The 23678-nt window shown below is 40.1% G+C and overlaps 3 protein-coding genes across 7 annotated transcripts in view; 1 reads left to right on the top strand and 2 right to left on the bottom strand.

The window, feature by feature from the left end:
• The window catches only part of LOC131330017 (probable sugar phosphate/phosphate translocator At1g06470), a 44175-nt gene that overhangs the window by 7766 nt on the left and 12731 nt on the right, over positions 1-23678 (bottom strand). For 2 of the 5 annotated variants that reach the window (XM_058363473.1, XM_058363474.1), the window contains 5 exons: positions 19897-20081; positions 19573-19659; positions 17329-17423; positions 16247-16412; positions 15217-15612 (listed from right to left, as the gene is read on the bottom strand). In XM_058363473.1, coding sequence (XP_058219456.1) covers positions 16280-16412; positions 17329-17423; positions 19573-19659; positions 19897-20081 — 500 coding nt within the window. In that variant the 3' untranslated portion in view covers positions 15217-15612; positions 16247-16279. Of the gene's footprint in view, positions 1-15216; positions 15613-15831; positions 16014-16246; positions 16413-17328; positions 17424-19572; positions 19660-19896; positions 20082-23678 lie in introns of those variants that run through there. The other 3 variants (XR_009200931.1, XM_058363476.1, XM_058363475.1) reach the window with 2 other exon arrangements.
• LOC131330018 (G-type lectin S-receptor-like serine/threonine-protein kinase SD2-5) lies at positions 6170-7972 on the top strand. Its single transcript, XM_058363477.1, has one exon. The coding sequence runs from the start codon at positions 6312-6314 to the stop codon at positions 7737-7739; it is 1428 nt and encodes a 475-aa protein (XP_058219460.1). The 5' UTR covers positions 6170-6311; the 3' UTR covers positions 7740-7972.
• On the bottom strand, positions 10975-12564 carry LOC131330021 (F-box/kelch-repeat protein At3g23880-like). The gene has a single exon (XM_058363482.1). The coding sequence runs from the start codon at positions 12449-12451 to the stop codon at positions 11207-11209; it is 1245 nt and encodes a 414-aa protein (XP_058219465.1). The 5' UTR covers positions 12452-12564; the 3' UTR covers positions 10975-11206.

Genomic DNA, 23678 nt, shown 5'->3' with positions numbered 1-23678 from the left:
TAATAATAATATTTTTAACGCAAATAATTAAATCTTTCATTTTTCTTTTCAAACTTCTTGCTAAAAAAAAAAATATGTTGGGCTGCCTATTTTTGGCATCAGTTACATGTATCGCTTAAAATCCTAAGTCTGGTTAAACTGAGAATGGGTCCCCACAAGTGATTAGTTAACGTAAAGAATAATATTGGGTAGATTGTGTAATTAGACTAGATAAGTTTTAAGTTTGAACGTAGACAATTTATTAGGGTGAGGAAACGTTTACGGTTATTTTATTTCAAAAAGTTGAGAACGAGAGGGAGGAAGAGAGAAGCCACAGTTGAGAGTTTGCGGTAGTTTTCGGATCGGTGAATCTTCGGGTAAGGTTTTCATCGTCTCTTTTTCTTCCTTGTTGAGTATATAGTTCATGGTTATACATACACATAGAAATAGGGGCTTTGATTTGGGAAAACAGTGGGGTTTTGTTTGGTGGTGCCGAGTGAACGGAGGAGAGAGAAGGAGGGGCGGCAATGGTGATGAGGTTGTGTGCATGGGGTGTTGGCTGTAGTGTGTGTTGTGCTTGGTTTACAAGTGTGAGAATATGTATATATATTAGTATATTATGAACCTGTATGCATGTGCAGCGTGTGCGTGTGTCGAGGCGAGAGAATTGAGAGATTAACCCATAAGGTTGTTCCTGGAGTTAACTTAAGGGAAGTCAATATTAGAAGTAACTATATTGGTATTAGTTTCACTGGTAACTAGCGTAGTCAATTTCATTGAATTGATTTTCGTAATGCATTCTTTTGTTCAAACTAGCAGAGTACTCGAGCAATATTACATTTCGCGATTTATCTATCCAATCGAGATGAGTGGTTAAGCATGTGATCCTTTTCTTGGAATCCTCTTGAGCCAATCTATTCTTGACATTTCGTTATTTCTTGTGATCCGATGATAATTAATATTATTCATTGCTCTCATAATTATTGACAATTGACGTACCCTTTGGCATACAAGGTTAATTGAGGATATTTTTAGTCATCGATTGCCCTTACTTTTACTGTCGTCGATTCATTGACTCCATAATATTATTGTGACTCTGCAACAGTGCGGGGAATAATCCTGGTGCAGGTGCCTCCGGCTCGCCGTTGTTTTATTTGTGTTTGGGACCATGGACTATGTTATATTTATTAAAGTCCAAGTAAAAGACCCGTGAGATATCGTGGTGACTTTGGCCACTAGGGAAAAGACTTGTGAAATACCCTGTGACTCTAGTGCTCAACGGATAGGGAAAAGACTTGTGAAATACCCTGTGACCCTATTCCGGATCAGCTTAGGGAAAAGGTCCCAGGCGCCATCCTATGATGACTCTAAGTACGGTGTTGAATCCAACGGGCTAAGCCCTGAGAAAATATTTGGCATTTGGCAATTGGTGATTATGGTTCCCACTTTGATTTGGATTTCCATAAATCATCTGGCAAACTGTTTGACGTAAATGCTCATTAGTGCGATTCGATTATTGATCCTGGTATTCGTTAATCAATTGTTGAGGCCATTGATACTACTTGTTGGGCCGTTCATCTTGTCCTTTCTTATTTAGTTGTTGCTATTCGTTGACCCATCGATCATTACTATTGAAAACCATTTTTTTGGAGCACTCGTTATCGTTCATTTATATGTATGCCATTTTGTATTACCGTTAGCATGCTTAACTACTCATTGAGCTCGCCAGCTGACGGAATTATTCCACATTATTTTTCAAGTTAGTTCATGGAGCATTACAGTGGACTCTGCAGCATTGTCGGGACCTTGTGTTTGGACCTCTAGGGCGTCTGCATTTTTATTTTTTTTCTATTGTCAAAAAGCTTCCGCACTTTTATTAATTGGCAGTTCATTATGGAGTTTGGAGATTGGAAAATATGGGATATTGTGTCATTTTCTTAAAAAAACATTAGTTTGATGTCGTGCATTTTATTATAATAAAATATCTAGTTTTTCTTTATTTGTTTCAAGTTGTTAGAAATATTTTTAATTAGGCTTCGTGTCTCATGATTGCTTCATGGTACACGGCCGGTCATGCTCCCGGATTTGGGGCGTGACACTAATCATGGGTAGATTGTGAGAATATTATGAGGCTGATTTCCAGCTCTAGTATCAAGCACGTTTCCTTTTTCATAGGAGCCAAAAGTCCATTCTTTTGTGTATTTAAGTTGTATATTGATTGAGTTATGTAATGTATCAAAAACATTCTCTCTGAAATAATACATTTTCAGAACTTCTTTATGGTATCAAAGCCACTCCTTTTGTAAGGGAAATTATCTAGTTGTCTCTCTCTCCATTCAATCCACAAATGGCCATCTCCTCAACAAGCAAGTACCCGTATCCCTCAACCCTTAACATCAGTAACTTTGTGTCTATTAGGCTAAATTAGTCTAACTTCTTGCTGTGAAAGACCCAATTCATGGGACTGATTGAAAGTCAAGAGATGATGGGCTTTATTGATGGAGGATACCCCATGCCGAAGGAAAATATTACCTCAAATGCTGAAGGTGCAACTGAGGTACGTAAGAACCCAGATTATGTCCAATGGAGGCGATCAGATCGATTGCTCCGTCGGTGGATCACCGGAACATTGTCTGAAGAAGTCTTAGGCCTAGTTGTTGGCCTAGAGACATCTGCTGAGGTATGGTCAGCCTTGTTGGAGTCTTTTGCTCAAGATTCACAAGAAAGAGAATTCTACCTAAATCAAAAATTGCAATTCCATAGCAGGAAAGATTGCAAAACCATGGCTGATTATATTCGCATTTTTAAAGAAATATGCGATGATTTGGCTGCAATTGGGCAACCGGTTCATGAGAGGCAAAAAGTGTTTGGCTTATTAAAAGGCCTTGGTACTGGTTACGAGTCTTTCATCACCACAATGATGAAACCTCCTGTTCCTACATATAAGGAGATAGTTCCTTTGCTTCAAGGACATGAAACTATGAAAACGTTTCACAATCCTGAAGTTTATGTTGGTGAAAATCCTAATGTCGCGTTCGTAGGACATCGGCATCAACGATCACAAGGAGGGAAATACTTCAAACAAGGGCAACAAGGGCAAACTTCCTTCAATTCTAATGGACGTGGATTTGTTCAAACAAGAGGTTTCTCAACCCGAGGTGCAAATCACAACCACTCACCAGCAATCATTCACAATGGACCCCCAAAAAAGAAACAGAAAGGTGAAGATGGTGTAGTTATGTGTCAAATCTGCAACAAAACAAACCACACTGCCATTGATTGTTGGCAGAGGTTCAATCAAACTTACCAACCTGATAATGCTGCCCAAGCACTTGCAGCCATGACCATTGCAGATTCACAAGACAATGCTTGGTTCCCCGACACAGGAGCTACACAACATATGACAGCAGATCATGGTAAGCTTCAAACTTGCGCTCCTTACTTCGGTTCAGATAAAATCATGGTGGGAAATGGTGATACTTTAAACATTACGCATGTTGGAAATGCTTCACTTACCATGGGGGATAAGAAGATTAACTTGAACAATGTTTTAGTCGTCCCGGATATTAAAAAGAATCTCTTATCAGTTAGCCAATTGACTCAACAACTTCCTTAAGATTTCGAGTTTTCTGCAAATGATTTTGTGATAAAGCACAAGGAGACAAAGAGGGTGATAGCAAAAGGCAATAGATCTGGTAATTAAATACCAGGAATTGATTTCATCGAGACATTTTCCCAGGTAATTAAGCTAGCAACCGTTCGAATCATTCTGACCATTGCTCTTTGCCGAAATTGGGATATACGACAAATGGATGTAAAAAATGCCTTCTTACATGAAAATATTTCTGAAGAAGTTTATATGGAGCAGCCCTCGGGATTTGTTGACTTACTCAAACCAAATCATGTATGCAAGTTACATCGAGCCCTCTATGGACTCCGCCAAGCACCAAGAGCATGGTTTGGCAGATTTAGCTCATTTCTTCTTGCCAATGGATTCTTTTGCAGCTCCGCTGATTCTTCGCTCTTTATATGTCGTGGGTCTCATGGCATTGTCCTCCTCCTTTATGTAGATGATATCATTTTGACTGGTGATAACTCTGCTTATTTAAAAGACTTCATGTTGAAGTTGCATCAGGAATTTTCTATGAAGGACTTGGGGTATTTGCACTATTTCTTAGGCATTGAAGTGCATCAACTTCCAGGTGGACTCCTACTCAATCAAAAAAAGTATGCTGCCGAGCTTCTTGATCGAGCGCAAATGGGCAATTGTAAACCACTTTCGACGCCAATGGTTGCTTAACCTAGCCCTCCACCTAATGGTAACTCTCCTTTCCCCGATCCTCACCTATATCGCAGCATAGTTGGCGGACTTCAATACCTCACCTTTACAAGACCTGACTTGTCATTTAGCGTGAATTATGTTTGTCAATTTATGCATGCTCCCACAGAATTCCACTTCCAGTTGGTGAAAAGAATTCTTCGATATGTCCACGGCACTCTTGATCAAGGTCTACGTTTACTATCGTCCAAATCACTTGAGCTATATGCATTTTCGGATGCTGACTGGGGTGGTTGTCCAACTACTCGACGGTCCACAACTAGATTTTGCACCTTCTTGGGTGCTAACTGTATTTCTTGGAGTGCCAAGAAACAACCCACAGTGGCACGATCGAGTGCAGAAGCTGAATATCGCGCCCTTGCATCCACAGCTGCTGAAGTAACTTGGATCTCATACCTACTTCATGATATTGGTCACACTATCCAACAACCAGCAACTCTATTTTGCGACAATATTTCAGCCTTACAGCTAACCATCAATCCAGTGTTTCATGCTCGTATGAAGCACATTGAGATAGATTACCATTTTGTACGTGAAAAGGTGGCACAAGGTTTCCTCATTACCCGTTTCGTCACGTCAAGGCACCAAGTTGCTGATATACTAACCAAACCGCTCTCTTGTGCCTCTTTTCATGCTTTGCGTGTCAAACTAGGCCTTTGGCCATCTCCCCAGCCTAGTTTGAGGGGGAATATTGAAGGAATCAAATCAGAATCACAAGGTCCAAGGGATATGGAATGTGAGGCAATCAATTCACAGTCACAATATCAAAGGAATAAAGCATGTGACAAAATGTGCTAAAGGAATTGGAAGATCTGTTAAGCACTAATCATGGGTAGATTGTGAGAATATTGTGAGGCTGATTTACAGCTCTAGTATCAAGCACGTTTCCTTTTTCATAGGAGCCAAAAGTCCATTCTTTTGTGTATTTAAGTTGTATACTGATTGAGTTATGTAATGTATCAAAAACATTCTCTCTGAAATAATACATTTTCAGAACTTCTTTACCCTCACCCATCGAAGGCTCCTTCGTGCAAGTGTCGCCTTTCCTTTACAGAGGAACTAACGACACGCAATTCATCTGCGGCTTCTACTGCAATTTCGATGGCACTGAATGTCTCTTTTCTGTCCTCGTCTTCCAAAACAAACCCAATTCCAGCAGCTCGGGGATAGAGTCCCCGGAGCTGGTCTGGTCCGCCAATCGCGACAACCCAGTTAAAGCCGGTGCAACTTTGCTACTAACAGGAGATGGAGGATTAATAGTGGGAGACGTCGATGGCGCTCCAGTTTGGTCAACAAACACAAGCAGTAAGTCTGTTCCGGGCATAACCTTGACCGCATCGGGAAATCTTGAGCTCTTCGACGAAAACAATGATACAGTTTGGGAGTCGGTTGATCACCCCACAGATACTTTGGTCGAGGGGCAAACATTGTATTTTGGAATGGAGCTAACTGCCAGCACATCAACATCAAACTGGAGTGACGGGATGTTTGGACTTGCTATCAAGGGTTCGCAATTGATTGGTTATGTGGATACCAACCCACCTCAATCCTACTTCATCATGGATCCGGGTGTCTTTTCCCCTTATTTTGCATTTACTATGTACGTGTTTGCCAAGGGAATGAAGGCTTCGAGGGATTCTGTATACGGGCTAGATATCCTGCCCGGGTCTGCAGCCCGGTTCATGAAGTTGGGACCCGATGGACATTTTAGGCTTTATGAGTGGGGGGTATCAGAATGGGGAGAGGTAGCGGATCTTCTGACATCGTATACCGGTGAATGTGGGTACCCCATGGTTTGCGGAAAATATGGTGTTTGTTCAAAGGGGGAATGTGGTTGTCCAGGAGCAGCAAGTGATGGTTCAATCTACTTCAAGCCATTAACGGGCAACCCAAACTCAGGTGCGAACTGGTTACGCCCGTTTCTTGTGAGCGTTACGAAGATCATATACTCCTCGAGCTCAAAAACACTGATTACTTCTTTTTTCAACGAGACATGGAGAATGTAGGCGTTGAGAATTGCAAACTTGCCTGTTTGAGGAACTGTTCCTGCAAAGCTGTCATATTCAGATACGATTCGGTTAATACTTCAAGGGGAAATTGCTACTTACCATCTGAAATCTTTTCGCTCAGGAGGAATGAAGGAAACAATTATAGAGTCACTGTCTCCGGCAATGGAACTCTGTATACTTCTAGCCAAGAAGACAACAAAACTATACTAACATTTGCTAAGGTTCAGAATGTTCAGAATATTTCAGCTAGTGCACCCAAAAATGGAAAAGGCAACAATATTGCACTTCCAATAGGATCAAGCCTCGGAGCACTTTTTGTTGTGTTACTTCTAATTGGCGCTGCTATTCTTTACTTGCGGAAGGAAAAGGACTTGGAGGAGGATGACGACTGTATAGATGAATTACCGGGGGTATCTACAAGATTCTCTTATGAAGACTTGAAATCTGCAACAGAGAATTTTAGCAAGAAGCTTGGGCAAGGAGGATTTGGTTCTGTCTTTGAAGGGACTCTGGGAAACGGCACAAAAGTTGCGGTCAAACGGCTTAATGGTATAGGTCAGGTAAAGAAGTCATCCTTAGCTGAAGTAAAGACAATAGGCAACATTCACCATGTCAATTTGGTAAGACTGATAGGATATTGTGCTGAAAAATCTAAAAGGCTTTTGGTGTACGAGTACATGTGTAATGGGTCCTTGGACAAATGGATCTTCCGGAAAAACGAAGAGCTGCTTTCTCTCGAATGGCCATTGAGAAGGAAGATTATCTCAGGCATGGCCAAGGGACTAGCATATCTCCACGAAGAATGCAGACAGAAAATATTGCACTTGGATATAAAACCCCAAAACATCCTTCTGGATGAGAATTTTGACGCAAAAGTTGCCGACTTCGGTTTGTCAAAATTGATAGCCAAGGAGCAAAGCCGAGTTGTGGCAACAATGAGAGGAACACCAGGATATATGGCTCCAGAGTGGATGAGCTCTGTAATCACTGACAAAGTCGACGTCTACAGCTTTGGGGTCGTGGTTCTTGAAATCTTGTGTGGAAGGAAAAATTTGGACAGAAATCAACCCGAGGAGGAAATGCATTTACTGAGTCTTTTCGAGAGGAAAGCAGCAGAGGATCAACTTATGGACATAATTGATAAATCCTGCGAAGATATGCATTTACATGGAGCAGAAGTCACGGAGATGCTACGGATCTCGGCATGGTGTTTACAAAGTGAGTTTACTAAGAGGCCTCCGATCTCAGTCGTTGTTAAGGTCTTGGAGGGTCTAATGGAGGTTGACAGCAATTTGGATTTTCGCTTCACAAAACCCCCAATACCAAGAACAACTCCAGTTGTAGATAGCAACCGCGATGCTAGAGACGATGCCACTGTATTACTTCCACAAGTTTTATCAGGACCGAGGTAATGAAAGGTAAGTTTTTCTAGCAATTCTAGTTGCTCATTTGTCGGTATTAATTTACTTATGAAAACGTTGAGACCCATGGATGGATAGAATTGAGAAAGCTATTAGGTCTTGTAACTGTATCCCAGTATAATACCACTACATGTACCAAAAGACCCTAAATGTTGTCCTATTGTGTGTAATGTTATCGTTAGCATCTCTGGATAATTCATATTTATTATTAGAGCATTTTCGAAGGTTTACTAGTTTCAGTTCACATTTAATTTACCACAGTTCACGCATTTAATTTCCAATGGTTGCTTCAACCCTCTGAAAGCTGCAATTCCCAATTGCTTTTTAAGAGCTAGTTGAAAGCGTATAAAGTGAAAACCTACATCTCATGATAAACATATGTGCTAGTTTTATGGGGATGTACGTCAGACTTGGGATATTCCATGTCCTGGTTATCCAATGGTTTCCTAACATTTCATAACAGTATGTTCATAACAGTTTGTCCTGAACTTCCACGAAAAATTTAATAGTATTTGCCAGTATGTCTATTTTCCTACTCCCCCAAGTTACTCAGAGAATTGGTTCCCCATAAGGTAACAAAAATGCCTCATACTAAACTAAGCTTGATCATGATTTAGGCTTACCATGTCAATTCTAGAGTAGAAAAATACAGCTTGGGTGCCAATGCAATACACGAACTTAACAAAAGAGGAGCTTCTACGCATGCCGCTACGGTAACAAGGGAGTCTGCATCAAGGTTCATACCTGTTAAATGAAGTAAACAAGCAACCCCTCGGCAAGTTCGAGATCCCCAGATTGTGAGGCAGTCTCCATGGCATCTTTGTAGAGATTGTCTTTCTTTGTTAATGCAGTAGACTGCTTCCATCTACCAGCTTTTTTGTAAATATAGACAGCAAACGCCTCGTCTCCAGAAGCTCGTGCTTCTCAATCTGCCCAAACATAGCCACATAGGTCTGCGAAATCAGACTTCACAAAGAGAAGAAGCATAAGTTACAGAGAGTTGCAACTACCTTCTGTGCCAGTCCAATCTGATTAAAGCTATCATGCAAGTCAATTGATTCTCGCAATCTGTCAGTCTTCTTCCTCCACATAAATCTCATTAAGAGCATCATTCACAGCAGTCACATTGTTGCTCTGAACAGCGACCATGTATGGCTTCACAAGAAGCAAGTGACCAGCTGGAAACGCCAACAGGAGGAATTATCCAACCAAACGGAAATAGTAGGCTCCAAAGAGATGCACCATGTACATGCACATGAGAAGATGAGAACATATAAAGAAAAATTTTTGAGCAAAACTTACGCATGAAAGAAGTTCATGGAAAGTGCAATTGGCCTAAGATCAAGTAGAATAAATGCCCTGAACTAAATTTAGATGCAGCAATGTTGCTAAGCTAACAACTGCCTAGATTTCAATCTATTTTCACACCACTAGCAACACATTTAAAAAAAAAAAAACTTTCTATTTCTTTTCAAAAACAAATATCAAGTAATCTTTGTAGTTCGATAAAGAAAATAATGCTGTGAAATTTATCTTAACTCCGAAGCCATAGATGTCTCCAATTATGACTCACAAATCCCAGGTGATATGAAGCCAGGTCACTTGCGTATCAGGCTTATTCCAACACTAATTCAGCGTACCTAGAAAGCCGTCTCTATTTGGTCCACCAAGTTGTGGAAAAAAATTTACATCTTGAAACAGAAAATAGAGAGGAACTATAATACCACCATACTCGAATCGACTGCAATAACTGAAAGAATGACTAGCTTCAGTTTCCATTAAATTGACCGTCCTGTGACCAAGAGACATGCGAGCAGGTCGCCTACGATGACCAAAAGTGAAATCAAACAAAGTTCGATTAACGGTATCTTCCTTAACGGGAACTGTGGGGCCTGCCCATGGTGCCTCACAATTCACGATTACATAACATAAAGAATAATTGCAAGGGATTATGAAACCACATGCATATTTATTGTTCCTTGGTTATGAAGGTGGTGGAAGTTTTTTTTTTCAAAAAGGCGAAGTTGGTGGAAGTTCAAAAACTGTGGAGACAGAGACGGGCCTAATTTCAGGGCATAAAGATCCAGTTAAAAAATTATAGTATATGTAGGAAAACCAGGTCTGACCAGAAACTAACTTTCAAATCAAATGATCCTTGCTCAGAAAAATAAGCCTTAACTCTGTTTGTAAGCATTCCCATAGTCAAGGAATCAAGGAAACATAATCCCTTCCATGTGATCCTAGACTTTGATGAACATTCAGCCATGCCCATGGCCTATTATAAGGATCAAGGTCAGCTTTTAAGTAAGGCGATGCTCTCCATCAAGCACCGAACAATATGACTATGAAGCACGTACTCCAAATCAAGACATTCACACAATAACATACCACATACAATTACAAAGGCATAATAGAGCATGAATAACAGGTACGATGACATTAGGCTATATAACAGGATCTTTTACATTAACTTAAGCAAGCTGCGGAAGTAAAATACTGAAAATTGAAAGGACCACATATAAGAAAAAATAGAATTCACTACATGTAAAAACAACTTCTTTCCTTTCACTCTTTCTACTGCTGGATGTCATGACTTGGGCTTATCCTAGATTAGGAAAGTAGGGAATGGCAAGACATGGAGAGAATACTTTGAATTCTGGCCTAGAAACTGGCATTACAACCAAACCATGATGGAAATTATCAAATGTCAAGAGATTCTATAACAAACCTAAGACCTGTTTAAAACAGTATTGACAAGATTTCATTCACAAAAACATAAGGGGGTGATCAATACCTGAAAACTTTTCTGATTGACGCTATAGCAAACGATGCTACCAAGAGCATTAGTGCAAAGGATCATCTTGACATCACATGACTAGACACTGCATACAAACCTGCAGTGTAAATCTTTTGCAAAAGATTCTATTTAGTACTGGTATTCATTTACTTCATCTGTGCTCGAGCGCCATCAGCTCATCTAGAAGCATATGGCATCAGTTATTCATCACTTATTATCTGTACATCCATATTATCTACAAAATATACATAGTAAAACTCTAAAGATATAACTTAATTTCCCAAAAATTGCTACATGGTATGACCTTGGCTGCCTATTGTCTAAAGAAATGCTTATTACACCATTGTACACCAACTAGTACCAGCAGCTCCATTCTCCCAAACAATGCAAACAACACCATCGATTTAAATAAGAGCAATTTGTATGAATTATAATGATAAAACACCAGAATAAACAGACGTCAAAGCCAACCACTATATTGATCATGTCCACACACCAACAAAAACACCTGAAAACATTTTAAATCTAAAGGTAAGCCTCATCTACAGCATGAAATTACCATCCACAAGAGGAATCAAGGACTATTAATTTGACCATTAGTTAGTAGTAGTTCAGAACAGATAGCAGTTTTTTTTTAACTAGAGCAAGCTATTTAGCAATCCTAAAGACAAGCTTCAGGTGCATTAAGCATAATTGTTTGCATATAGTATGCACGGAGTCCAACAGCATCGTCTTCAAGTCCATCCGCTTCCTCTGATACAGAAGGTTCCGCCTCACCATTAACAGAATCAGCTCCTCCTAGCAAAACAAGGGACTCCGTGTAATCCCCGAACCAGAATGAATCTTTGCAACCACTCACACCAAGTTTCTTTATTCCTTCGCTTTCTGGGTTATAGGAAACCAGCTCTTTACCCATCACCAACAGCATTTCACCGTTCTTCCTCAAGCCAAGCACCAACACCAACCTTCCATCCAAATCAATCTCATACTGCTTACTCCAAGACTCTGCCACCCCATACTCCTTCATAACCCACACCGTACATTGCTTACTAAACGCTCGCTTATCGTACACCAGCACCGAAAGACACTCATCCATAACCGAAACCATCATGTTGCTCGGAAATTCGTGAACCAAACTCCCCGGCAACTCCATCTCACCAAACACCTCACCACCCAAATCAAACACCACAACGAAACAACCCCTAGTAACTGGGTTGACCCGCTTGTACCCAACCCAATGAACATTCCCGTTCACACAAACCTGTGACCAGAAATACTCAGTAATCCCAAACTCCGGCACGAAACCCTCAAAATCCCTCCAAGACTTCTCTCTAACCGCGTAAATCTCCACTTTAGGAGGTACCCAGAACCCATCCTCCCCACCCGAATACGAAACCCTCACGACCTTGTAGTCATTACTCATCGAATCGAAACCGAACCCAAGTGCACACATGAAAAAAGACCCATCTGAGTCGCGGGTAGATTTGGGTAAGGGAAGGGTGAGGGACTTTTGGATGGAAGGGTTCCATAGGTTGATAGCGTTGGTGTTGGTGTTGCCGAAGGAGTCATCGGTTAAGCAGACTAAGCCGTTGCAAGAACCCAGTATGCGGAAGTAGTATTTGAGGCGAGTGGGAGATGGGTATTTGAGGTCTCGGAGTTTAGGGAAGGTTTGTTGGGTGTCGAGGTGGAGAGAGAAGCGTTCTCTGCGGTGGGAGTAGCGGCGGAGGAGGAGGAGGAAGGGAGTGGTGGTTTTGGTGGTGGAAAGGGAGGAGTGTTTGGAGATGAAGTCGGGGGTGGAGATGAGAGAGAGCCAAGATTTGCAGACGCACCTGAAGCGGAGGAGGGATGGTACTGGGAGCCTTGAGAGGATCTCGGTTAGGACCTTTTGAGGTAGGCAGTCCGACATTGTTGAGAGCTTGAGAGAGAGAGAGAGTCAATGGTTTCTAGAGTGAGATAAACATTTATCGCTTTTTCGTTTGAATACAGAGGAATGGAGGCAAGAAAGTTCTGGACCCCTGTTCCGTTTAGTATTTATTAATTTTTAAATTTAAAAATAATGTATTTGCGAAAATAATTTTTTGATTTTTTCTACAGTTCAAAAGATCTCATCTATATCTATTAAACAATTTCATATTGCACAAAAAAATTATTTCAATAAATTTATTATTTTTAAACTTAAAAATTACTACAAATAAATGCTTATTCTTTAAAAACTCTCAACGGAACTCACTCAATTGAAGGAAAGATCACAGTGGTCACGTAGTATGAAACAAAATTGAGGTCTGGATAGTGATGGCAACAAGGCGGATCGAGGTCCGATAGAAACCATGGATTTTAGTCCTTTTGGTCTGTTATCCTTGTTTTCGTATGCGTTGGTCGGATCAAGCGCATAGTTCGATCAAGCGTATGTTTTGTTTACCAACAGTTAGGGATTTACCAACAAGGATGGTGAATAGGAGAGTTGGGTGGGTCAAAGATGAGAATATTTTGTAATTTATAGAATTTATTTTACTAGGTGCATTTTGAGACAAATTGGTAGATATATGTATATATAGAGAAAATGTTTTGGAGTTCTAAAGAATCACTCATTGAACAGTAACCATTGTTTTAAAAAAAAAAACAGTAACCATTAGACAATTAAAAGTACCGACATCACAGTATCTTTGTTGAGAATTTTTTTCAAAGAATTGGCATTCAATATCGATCTTTGATGTTTTTGAGCAATATATCTGTTCACATCCACTACTTCTCTATTGATGTACTTGTCCATCCTCATATCACACCATGCAAAAGGTGATTTCTCTTTGTTCTTCCCAATAGGCTGATCATTATAGATTTGGTTATCCTTTCTTCTCTCCATAACAACCATGGTGGTGGCCTTCAGCTCTGCACTTTATCTTGTTCTTGTGTTTGGCCACAACGACACATGGATAATCGTTCCAGTGGTTGTATTAGCTTGTTTACCAATCATTTTTTCATTTGCATCCCTTCAGTTCCCCCTCCTTGTGGACTAGATATTTCCGGCATATGGCCATGGCATTTTTCGGCAAGCAAAGTGATTAGCCCTTTCATTCATGATGTCAACAAAAAAAAAAAAGGTCAAAAACCTCAAGGATGTATCATGAAGCTGGCTTCATCCAATCCATCAAAACATCCCCCCTCGATGAGTGTATTAGCCTTTAAAAAAGGTTCTTATTTTTTAATAATCCTTAGCAGAAAATAATTGGAGGAAAGATCACAGTGGTCATGTGGTATGGGACAAAAATAGAGTCTGGGTAGACGGTAATAATTGCAACAAGGCGGATTGGGGTCCGATATTACTCTCCCCATACATGATCCCTGAGGCCCGGACCCCTATCACATCCCCTCCCCAATTCACAACGAGGATTTGCTTTTACCCTCCATCCTCATCCAAAACGGAGAACCCCTCGAGGATCCAAAGTTTTTTGAAAAAATATATAAATAAAAGTTGCTCTAGCACATGAAAACGGAGTTACATGACTTCTTTAAAATAGTAAAAAAGTAATCACAACATTAACTTCCACAACAGTATTCCATAGTTCCACCGAAACTAAGAAAAGATCAGAAGTGATCACAACATTAGCTATAGTTCCATAGTTTCATCAAACATATGTTTCTTTCTGGTTCAAAAATATATATATAGCGGAGATTCAGGGACGGGGCAAGAATTGGACTGAAATTTCATTCGGAGTGGGTTCGGGGTGGGACAGACTAATCCCCATTTCCTATCCCATCCCCAATTTTTTTTTAAAAATATCTCCATATCCTACCTGTTCCCCAAACAGATCTCCAAATCTGTGATCCATTCGAGGCAGGGATTAGATCAGATATGGACGAGTCAGACGAAAATGGCCATCCCTAGGTCTCAGAAGGAATTGAGACCGATAAAGAAACCGAACGAGCCAAGTCGAACAGCTTTAGGCTTTTCTCCCTCCAATTACTAGTAGTATCTTCATTCTAACCAAACTGACTTGTCAAGAAACTTCACATCTTCAGTCCTTTTTACATCTTCAGTCCTTTTCCCACATATCAGAGATGTTAGTATCAGGAATCTTTACGCAAACCACACTCATCCAACACTAGTGGACACTCATTTGTGTCCACTTGTGTTACTTAGGAATTGTGAAGTTTTGTAAGCTGGGAGAGTTAGTTTGATGGGAAGTCAGCTTTGTAGCGCCAGTAACTACTACTGGTACAATTTAGTGGGCATCAATGAGTCATGAGAGAGCGGGAAGAGTGAGAAAGAAAACAACAAATAAATGGATTCCACTTTTTTCACTTTTGTGCCGACACAAATTTAACAACACTATTGGAGCGCTCATTCAAACACATAAATTGTCATATAACACAAACAATTGGCCTTGTTTGGTTGAGTTTATAGATTTTAGACTCCAAATTATTACCCAAATCCAAAATCCACTCATTACCTCTATCTCCAACAATTACTTTCATTTTATCTCTCTCTCTCTCCAATCATTACATCAATCATTACCCCTATCTCCCTACCCTAATCATTACAAATTCAAATCCAAAATCCCCCAAACGAACAAGCCTAAGTCCCACTTTTCGTATAGCAACACAAATTTAACTCTATTATTGGAGATGGCCTACCCACAAGTAGGTTGTGCTAGTGGTCGATCAAAGACTAGCTTGGTCAGTCGGTAACAACTCCATTTAGATGTTGCAAAAAACTTTTTATCCGTATAGAAGTATTTATTACATACAAGACAAACAAGAAACTATTCATAGCAATGAAATACTAGAAATCTACAAAGAGGGGACAAAAATTCAATCTCAATATCCCAACAGGAATGGGAAAAGCAGTTACAGAGATACAATGAATATCCAAACTGGGAATTTATTACTTGGTAGCATGCCGTGTAGTGCCGATACAATGTACAATCAACTGCTGTGGGCAGACAGTCGGAATCAAAAATTTCTTTACGGGCTTTGAAATGTGAAACAACTTCATTGTAAACCACCAATCTGGTGGAAGAACCGCAGAAACAGACCAGAAGAATTTGAAGAATGCTGCCACGACTTTCGCTGCAGTTACAAAGAATAGAAGCTCAGACAAACAAGTAAGTACAGAGAGAACCACTGTCTGAATAGACCCATACTGTCTGGATAGACCCATTCTTGCTACCATTTTGTTTACCAGTTGCGACCAACAGAAAATGTTTAGCCCTATTTGATTCCAATTGCCAATCAATCAGACATTTTTTACCTGGCAATGGAAGGCCACCTGAACTATATATGAACCACTGGCGTAAGATTGAAATTTGCAATAGAACTACCATTAAAACAGAATATGTTCCACCAACAATCTCATAGATTATCAAGATGTGACAAAGCTAGAAACAGTTACACTTCAAATGAAACTATAGTGTTCCTCAATTTGAAAACAAAAAGGGTACATTGACAGTGTGAGAAGTCCAAATTAAGACCTGCACCATATGCAATGTACGTTAAAATCCCAGAAGTAATTTATAAGTACAAGAAAGTAGAGATGAAATTGTGTGTTCGTTGTTCATGATTAAAATGATGACAACTCTGGACCTAAAGCTCACAAAGGTCTTTGGATTTAACCGTTACAAGAATCAACAGATCAGCAAAGAACAAGGTTTCCCCATTACATCATCAAAATTCTTGTAAAGAGGATATGGCTTCAGACGCTCACCTATGGTTTATTCACGAGATTCAACTGATTTGATTAGTGAGCTCTCAGGGGACCATCATCTAGGTCATCCATTTCCTCAAGAATAACATATCTTGCAGCTGCATTGGTTGCCGATGACTTTGCCACATTCTCTTCACCTAGCTCGCCCTTTTGTAACTTTTGGTATCTAAGAAGCATAAAAAATAAAACAAAATCACACAGGTTTATATGAATATCTCAAAGCAAATCAAGTTCGTATATCCTACAGTAGAATCCCCTAAAAGTTGGGTATGTGAAATGTATTTTAGGTTCTTTCACGTTATAGGGGTATTTAATAATTCTTGGATCCATTAAAGTCTTGCTCTTTATTAGAATTTTGGAAAAGACGCTCTAGATTGATTCCCCTATGTTTATGCAAACGGTGCACTTTGTCTCTTTGTGATCCCTATATAAATGATCCTTTGTTTACCTCTTCTCTTGTGAGTCGGTAATCACACATGCAATATGTGTTGGAGCTTGTCCCACATCGCTTAAGTGTGACCTCAAAAACTAGAATGTGAGCTGGACGGCCTCTCCACTCGTAGACTATCAGTTGAGTTGGATGCTTTAAGAGTGGGTAAAAACTTTAAATTCCCTCTAACCAAAATCAAAATGATTGTATTCTGAACCATCTTTTTAACATAGGCTGAAAATTGGGAAAACAAAGATTCAATTCCCCACTCTAAACTTTAATTAAAAATAGCAGATTCTGCAAGCATCTTAAAACATGAATCTGTCAAGAACTACGCAACACAGCGACAAATTGCTATTTTAATGCCAGTTCAATGTATGAAACTGTTAGTTACCGCGACAAGTTTCCATGTGTCATAAGTTGATAGAATATGACTACGGAATCCGTGGAATTAAAAGAACCTCATGGCTGAAGATCACAAATAAACTAGCCCAACGAGGGAAAGTTGTACAAGATTCAATGTTGACCTAATAAAGGTAGAAGTATTTATCTTCTGGATGAACTTGTGGCAAATCAACTTAAGCTTTGGCAATGCAAATAAGAAAAGCCTCTAAGGTAACTTTTTACTAAAAAAACGTATAGAGTTACTTACTTGTACCAGTTGAATAAGCTCACACCAACCAGGATTATTATCAGACCAACCCCTTTCAACCAAGTGAATTGATCATGGAAGTAAAACACAGCAACCTAAACAATAATTACCCAATATAAGCAATTAAGTGGTCAACAAAATGGTGAACAGCCTCACACTGACCGAGCAACTTTGAAAACTTGTTAGATCAAAAGCCATGACATATGAATTTTGTGCTCATCACTTAATACAAATTAGAAGGGAAAGAACCCAATAAAAATTATTCTAGCCATGAGATGAGAGAACTACACCTGACCAGTGACCAGTGATAGAAAACCTCTAAAGCACACATGAAAACATAACATCAAAGACAACCTCTACTTATAAAAAAAACTAGTTTATTTAGGTAGTTTGGTCGTGGTACTGGATAAGTGGGACGACATTAAAATCACCCATGAAGGTTCAGCACAACTATTGTAAGTAAAATTTTCATTTTTAAGGCAATTGTTTCAACGACGCAGCACCATCATGATGTCATACACATACTTAGCAGTGCTCTAAAATCGGAATTAATCGGCAATTAATCATTGGCGGGGCCTATCCAACTAGATTAATGGTATAATCATTTAATTAGGCGCTTGGGAGATTAATCGGCATTAGTCGGTCAGCGGTCTAGGCGGTAGTCAAATAGTCGGCAATTAGGCGGTAGTTGACGAATATAATCGGGGTAAAATCCGTAATTTTGGAAATTTAAGGGGTGAAGCTATCGTGGTAATAGAGTTTAAGGGCTTGTTCTATAGTTTCAGTATGATATACTCAATACCCAGGACTCAAACACGATCAAAGTCTGTAAAACACTCTGTAAAGCCCTAAAAGGCTAAAACATGATCTATCGTCCTTCTCATCCCCTCATTGCTGCTTGCCACCGGTCGTTGGAGCTCGCTGCCTATCATCGCTGCCGGTCGTCACCATTACTTGTCGTCGGAGTCGTCTTCTTGTTGTACTTACTTGTTGTCAGAGTCATCCTCTCTCTCTCTCTCTCTCTCTCTCTCTCTCTCTCTCTCTCTCTCTCTCTCTCTCTCTCTCATATAGAGGGATACAGAGAAGAAGAGGGGGAGTAATTGACTAGTAACTCCGGTGGTTTCATTTGGTATGAACGTTGAATTTTGTAATTGACTAGTAATTTCGTACTTGGTTTCATTTGGTTTGAACTATGAATATTGAACTTCTCATAATGGATTAACTAGTTATTTGGTACTACTTAGTTTCTATCTCTCTATATTTGAAAAAAGTTTGATCTTGATGGATGAATAGATGAATGTTTAATGTTTGCATAATGGATGTCATTCGGGAAATATTGAAAAAATAAATCTGACTAATTGCTATGGCACCGATTAATCAAAGATTAGGCCTCGAAGCTCGAAGGTGGCTGACTGCCCGACTAGCGTCTAGCGACTTTTAAAACATTGATACTAAGGCAAGGCCAGCCGGGGAAGGTGTGATCGCTAATCAGACAGTCTTAGCTATAATCTCTGCTCTAAATGGCGGCCGCCGAGGCCGCCTAGGCGCTTGGAGGTACCCTGCCGCCACGCCAATACCCCTTGGCGTTTGATTTGGAGCCCAGGGAGGTTTGGCGGCGGCCTAGGCGGTCTTGGCGGCCGCCTAGGCGACCTTGGCGGTCTCGGCGATTTGGCGCCCAGGGAGGTTTGGCGGCCGCCTAGGCGGCCTTGGCGGTCTTGGCGGCGGCCTTGGCGGCATCATCGACGTCTTTGGAGGCCTTTGGCGGCCTAAAATGTATAGTATTAAACTAATGTAGATCAAGTTTTGGAAGGGTATGGAGGAGAAGAGTTAAAGAAAGGAGATGAACTTTTAACTTGGCATTAGGGATCTCCGATCTCGTTTATTTCTACTTATTGTCTTATTCAACTTATTTGCTAGTTGCTACTACTTAATTTCATTTGGATTTGTACATTAAACTTTGCATTATGGTTATGTAGAACTTTGAACTTGTATTATGGATACATAGAATATAGTTTGATTGGATAATGGTTTGTTAAAAAAAAAAAAAAACACCGAATTGCTTGGCGGCGCCTAGGCGGCTTGGCGCTGGGTCTCCGCCCTACTAGCGCCAAGCGCCATTTAGAACATTGGCTATAATAGTGGATTAACCAATATTGGAAGATGGGATTGAAACACAGAATCTATAGCTTCCACCAAGGTATTTATGTTTTCTTTAAGCAGGGCAATAATCTGAACAGCTCTTACCAAAATAGTGACAGCCTCCTTGACAACTCCTGCTATTGTCACAGTTACTGCACTAGTTATTGAAACAAGAATGTACTCCGTCAACACCTGGAAAGAAAAATGGGAACCAAAACAACGAAAAATAATAAGAGAAGGTAATTGGTTAAGTCTCCTGTGAGCAGATACTCTAATGTGATTAAAAAAAAATCACCAGTTTTAACATGCAGGGTAGATTTCAAGTTTCGACTTACACAACAACAAGAAGACTTGCGAGGGGAAAAAATAAAAAAAAAGGTAAAAACAAAGATCCTAAATACATCCGGATAAAGGGCATAAGATTGCTACCATAAAAAAGGCAAGAGTTCCACCAAAAAGCATTAGCAGGCAACTTCGAATGATATGGCTCGAACTATTAAAGTATGTGCTTCCTTTGAACTCATCCCAAGGATCCATAATAAGGGAGAGAAGAGCAGTAGACACTGCCATTACTGGAGTTACATAGCTCATAAGGGTGATTGGATCTTTCAGCCCTGAAAACAAACCAATCCGAAGCATTTAATAAGTAGTGATGTCGCCTTTGTAAAAGTAACTCAAGTATTTCTATCAACACACTTGAAATTTGTTGTAAATTTAGAGGGAAAAAGAACGGTTATTTTATTTCATCCTGAAGGATATATATCAGTGTGATGATTATCCACATAAGGATACGATCTAGTAGCTTTAGTTGTATTTTAGATTTATCCATTAGATAATGTTGTTATCTTATCTTTATTTGCAGTTATCAATTCGAATAGTCGTGGTGCGCGCAACCTGGCCTAGACATCCGGTTATCAAAAAAATCAATTGGAGAGCCTATTTAAAGGACTCTTCAGATACTGTTTTAGTTTAATGAAATGAAATTGTTTTCTTGAGTATTGGTGTGGATGCCTCTATAACCCCCGAAATGCGGATTTCTAGGGTTCCAAAGGTGTGGATTCCTAAGGTTTTATCTTTCTACATTTATCATTTTCTTTAACCGTCCGAAGGAAAAAGCGAAAAGAGAATAATCAACGTGTTTAAGAATATACTTCCACAGATAAATTTGAGCATGGACTTCATCATCTCTGCTGTAATAACACTAGTACTGGAATAGCAACTGCGTAATATTCCCATAGCCTGTTTGTTGTTTGACGGGACTAATAGTGAAGGAATTGTATAGTCCCATACGATACGTTGTGTGATCGCCTGATCGGACTTATAATATCACTCCCCTAAGTTAACACATGTCCCACAATTTGTGGGATTATACATCTGATCGAGATTTGATCTGCCTTCGATATATGGTCAATCCGACACTCGAATCCGGTCTATCAAACAGGCCCTAAACGTCCAAACTGAGAATACTGATTGTATTCTGGGGAAAATAGAAGAAAGATAAATGGATGGTGGCCTGTAGGCCCAATCAGGGTGTTAATGGGTACCCAACTGTCCAACGAAGCTCTCGTCAAATTAAGAGTAGAACAATTTTGGTCCAAGGTTGTAGAAAGAAGATTTTATATTCTCCCCATGGTAATAAAGTAAAAGAATAAGGAACCATGGACTGTATCCATTGGGTATTTCCTTGGGTGCAATATCATTAGAAATAGTTTTTTTTTTTCCTTATTTTGATGGGCCTTGAAATGAATAAAAAGGAGGACTTAAGATAAGTATTTTTATGGCTCCTTTTGTAATCTACATGTTAAGGTAAATCAGCGAACCATAAAATGAATTTAGGACGCGCATAGTTCAAGGCATCTTATGCAGCTTAACACATTATAAGCACGAGTAATAGCATTAATCCGAAACAAACTGCAATCCACAATCTTTTGGTTCCTTAAATTACACTATTCATTTTGTCATAGCAATATAATTTTCAAAGAGAGTACTGGTCTGGCAATATGAACTAAAATATGGTTGTACAAATTAAAAAAATCAAGTCCACCAAGCTATCATAGCGTTTGCAGATAAATCTAAATGATCAAAAGCACATTACTCTAAGCCCTTGGAGGATTATTTTAATTTTTTTGTCCAAAGTAAATCTTTCTTGATCAAGTGTGTGGTGCGGTTTCGGTTTCCCAGCTAGGGAATATCAAGTATTTCTTCAAAAGGGTCTCTCATGTTCTTTTGCTCGTTGATTCCCTGCTTACTAGGAGTTTTGACCCAAAGCTGACTCCCCCCCCACGCCGGATATGAAAATGCAATTTATCCTCAAATTTCAGAAGGGCTTTCTCCTGGAATCCCGCCCAAGTCTAGCCTAAACCTCGGTCAACTTAACATCAAATGCTCGAGGCTGCTCCTGTCTGATTTAAGGCAGCCTTGATTCCACTGTGAATATATATTCTGTATCTAGAATATATATTCTGTATCTTCTTGTAATATGCTATTTTAGGACATGTATCGTAATCAAATCATAGCATAATCATAGGGTAATCATATCGTAATCATATCATAGGGTAATCATATCGTAATCATAGGGTAATCATATCGTAATCAAATCTTGTAATCTTCCTTTCTTAGGCATAGCTTTACTCTATTTAAAGATGTACTCACCTCATTGTAATTCATTCAGAAATAATATCAGTATTTTCCGTCTCTGTTTCTCTGTTTTCTATCATGGTATCAGAGCCGATTCCGAAACCCTAACCTGTTTTCCAATCAGTCTTCTATCCTCAAATCTCTTTCCCTCTGTCAGCCACTATCGTTCCCCATCTCTCTGTTTTTCAGCAACTCAAATCACAAGAAATACCCACAGCAGCCGACACCCATCCCTCCCCAACCGCCGGTGACCTACCCACACTCCGACAACCTCCAGCAGCACTTGCAGGCACTGCAGTAGCTCCGGCAACCTCTGTTACAACTCCGACGAACCAATCTAAGGCAGATTGGTACTCTGGTATTCTGTTTTCTTTTTTGACTGCGTTTCTCTGTTAGCTTCATGTCTGGCGATAAAAATCAGGCTATTAGTGTTCGTTTGACCGGTAACAACTACTCCTATTGGGCTCATGTGATGAAAAATTTTGTTGTTGGTAAAGAAATGTGGGGATATGTAGACGGTTCTACGCTACCTCCTTCTGATCCAAAAGACCCAGGGTATGCCACTGCCTTGGGAAAATGGAACACAGGGAATGCACAGATTTTGACTTGGTTTCACAACTCCGTAGAACCAAGTATTGGCATGAATTTTTCGAAATATAACACAGCAAAGAAAGTTTGGGATTATCTACAAGCTCTGTATCTTGAATCAAATTTTGCTAAACGATATGAGCTTGAAATGTCCATCCGAAACACCACCCAAAACAATAAATCGATTCAAGAATTTTATAACGAAATGACTACTTATTGGGATCAGTTAGCTCTCATGGAACCTTCAGATTTGCAGCTACTTGATAGTTATGTCAGATTTCGTGAGGAACTACGACTTGTTCAGTTTCTCATGGCCCTTCGGCCTCAGTTTGAGCCTCTTCGTGGGGCTATCTTGCATCGATCTCCATTGCCCTCAGTAGATGGTGCTGTTCATGAGCTTATCGCCGAGGAAACGCGGTTCAAAGTGGCTAATCTTGCACCTCCCTCACAGTCTGTCTTTGCTGCTCCATTTGCTCCATCTGGCCAATATCCGACACATCACTCGCCCACTCCAGCATCTCATCCTGTCCAATTTGCGGCCAAGCCAAGGCCTCAAATTCCTGAAGATGAGTGTAACTATTGCCATCAGAAGGGTCATTGGAAGCATCAATGCCCTAACCGTCCCAAGCCAAAGGGACGAAATGTTACTCAGTCAACTGGTCCTCATGCCCCGCATCAGTCTCGGGCACCACAACAGCATTCTCGCCCTCCTGCAGCCTTGGCAGCACCGGCCTCCAGTAGTGCACCTCCAGAGTTTGATTATGAGCAATTTCAACAGTTTCAGGCTTACATGGAAGCCATTCGAGGGGGTTCCCCCCAAGCTTCTGCCATGACTACCACTCACTCAGGTTTGCGTGGTTCTCCCACCTCAGGTATCCAACCCACCACTTGGATCTTTGATTCTGGCTCTTCTCATCATATGACTCCTGATATGTCTCTTCTTAGTAATTGTGTGCCACCTGCTTTTCCTATTAGTATTGCTACAG

The sequence above is a fragment of the Rhododendron vialii genome, chromosome 6a, assembly GCF_030253575.1.
Source record: "Rhododendron vialii isolate Sample 1 chromosome 6a, ASM3025357v1".
NCBI lineage: Eukaryota > Viridiplantae > Streptophyta > Magnoliopsida > Ericales > Ericaceae > Rhododendron > Rhododendron vialii.
The sequence above is the reverse complement of the archived record's forward strand: the minus strand, read 5'-3'. Positions and strand labels throughout refer to the sequence as shown.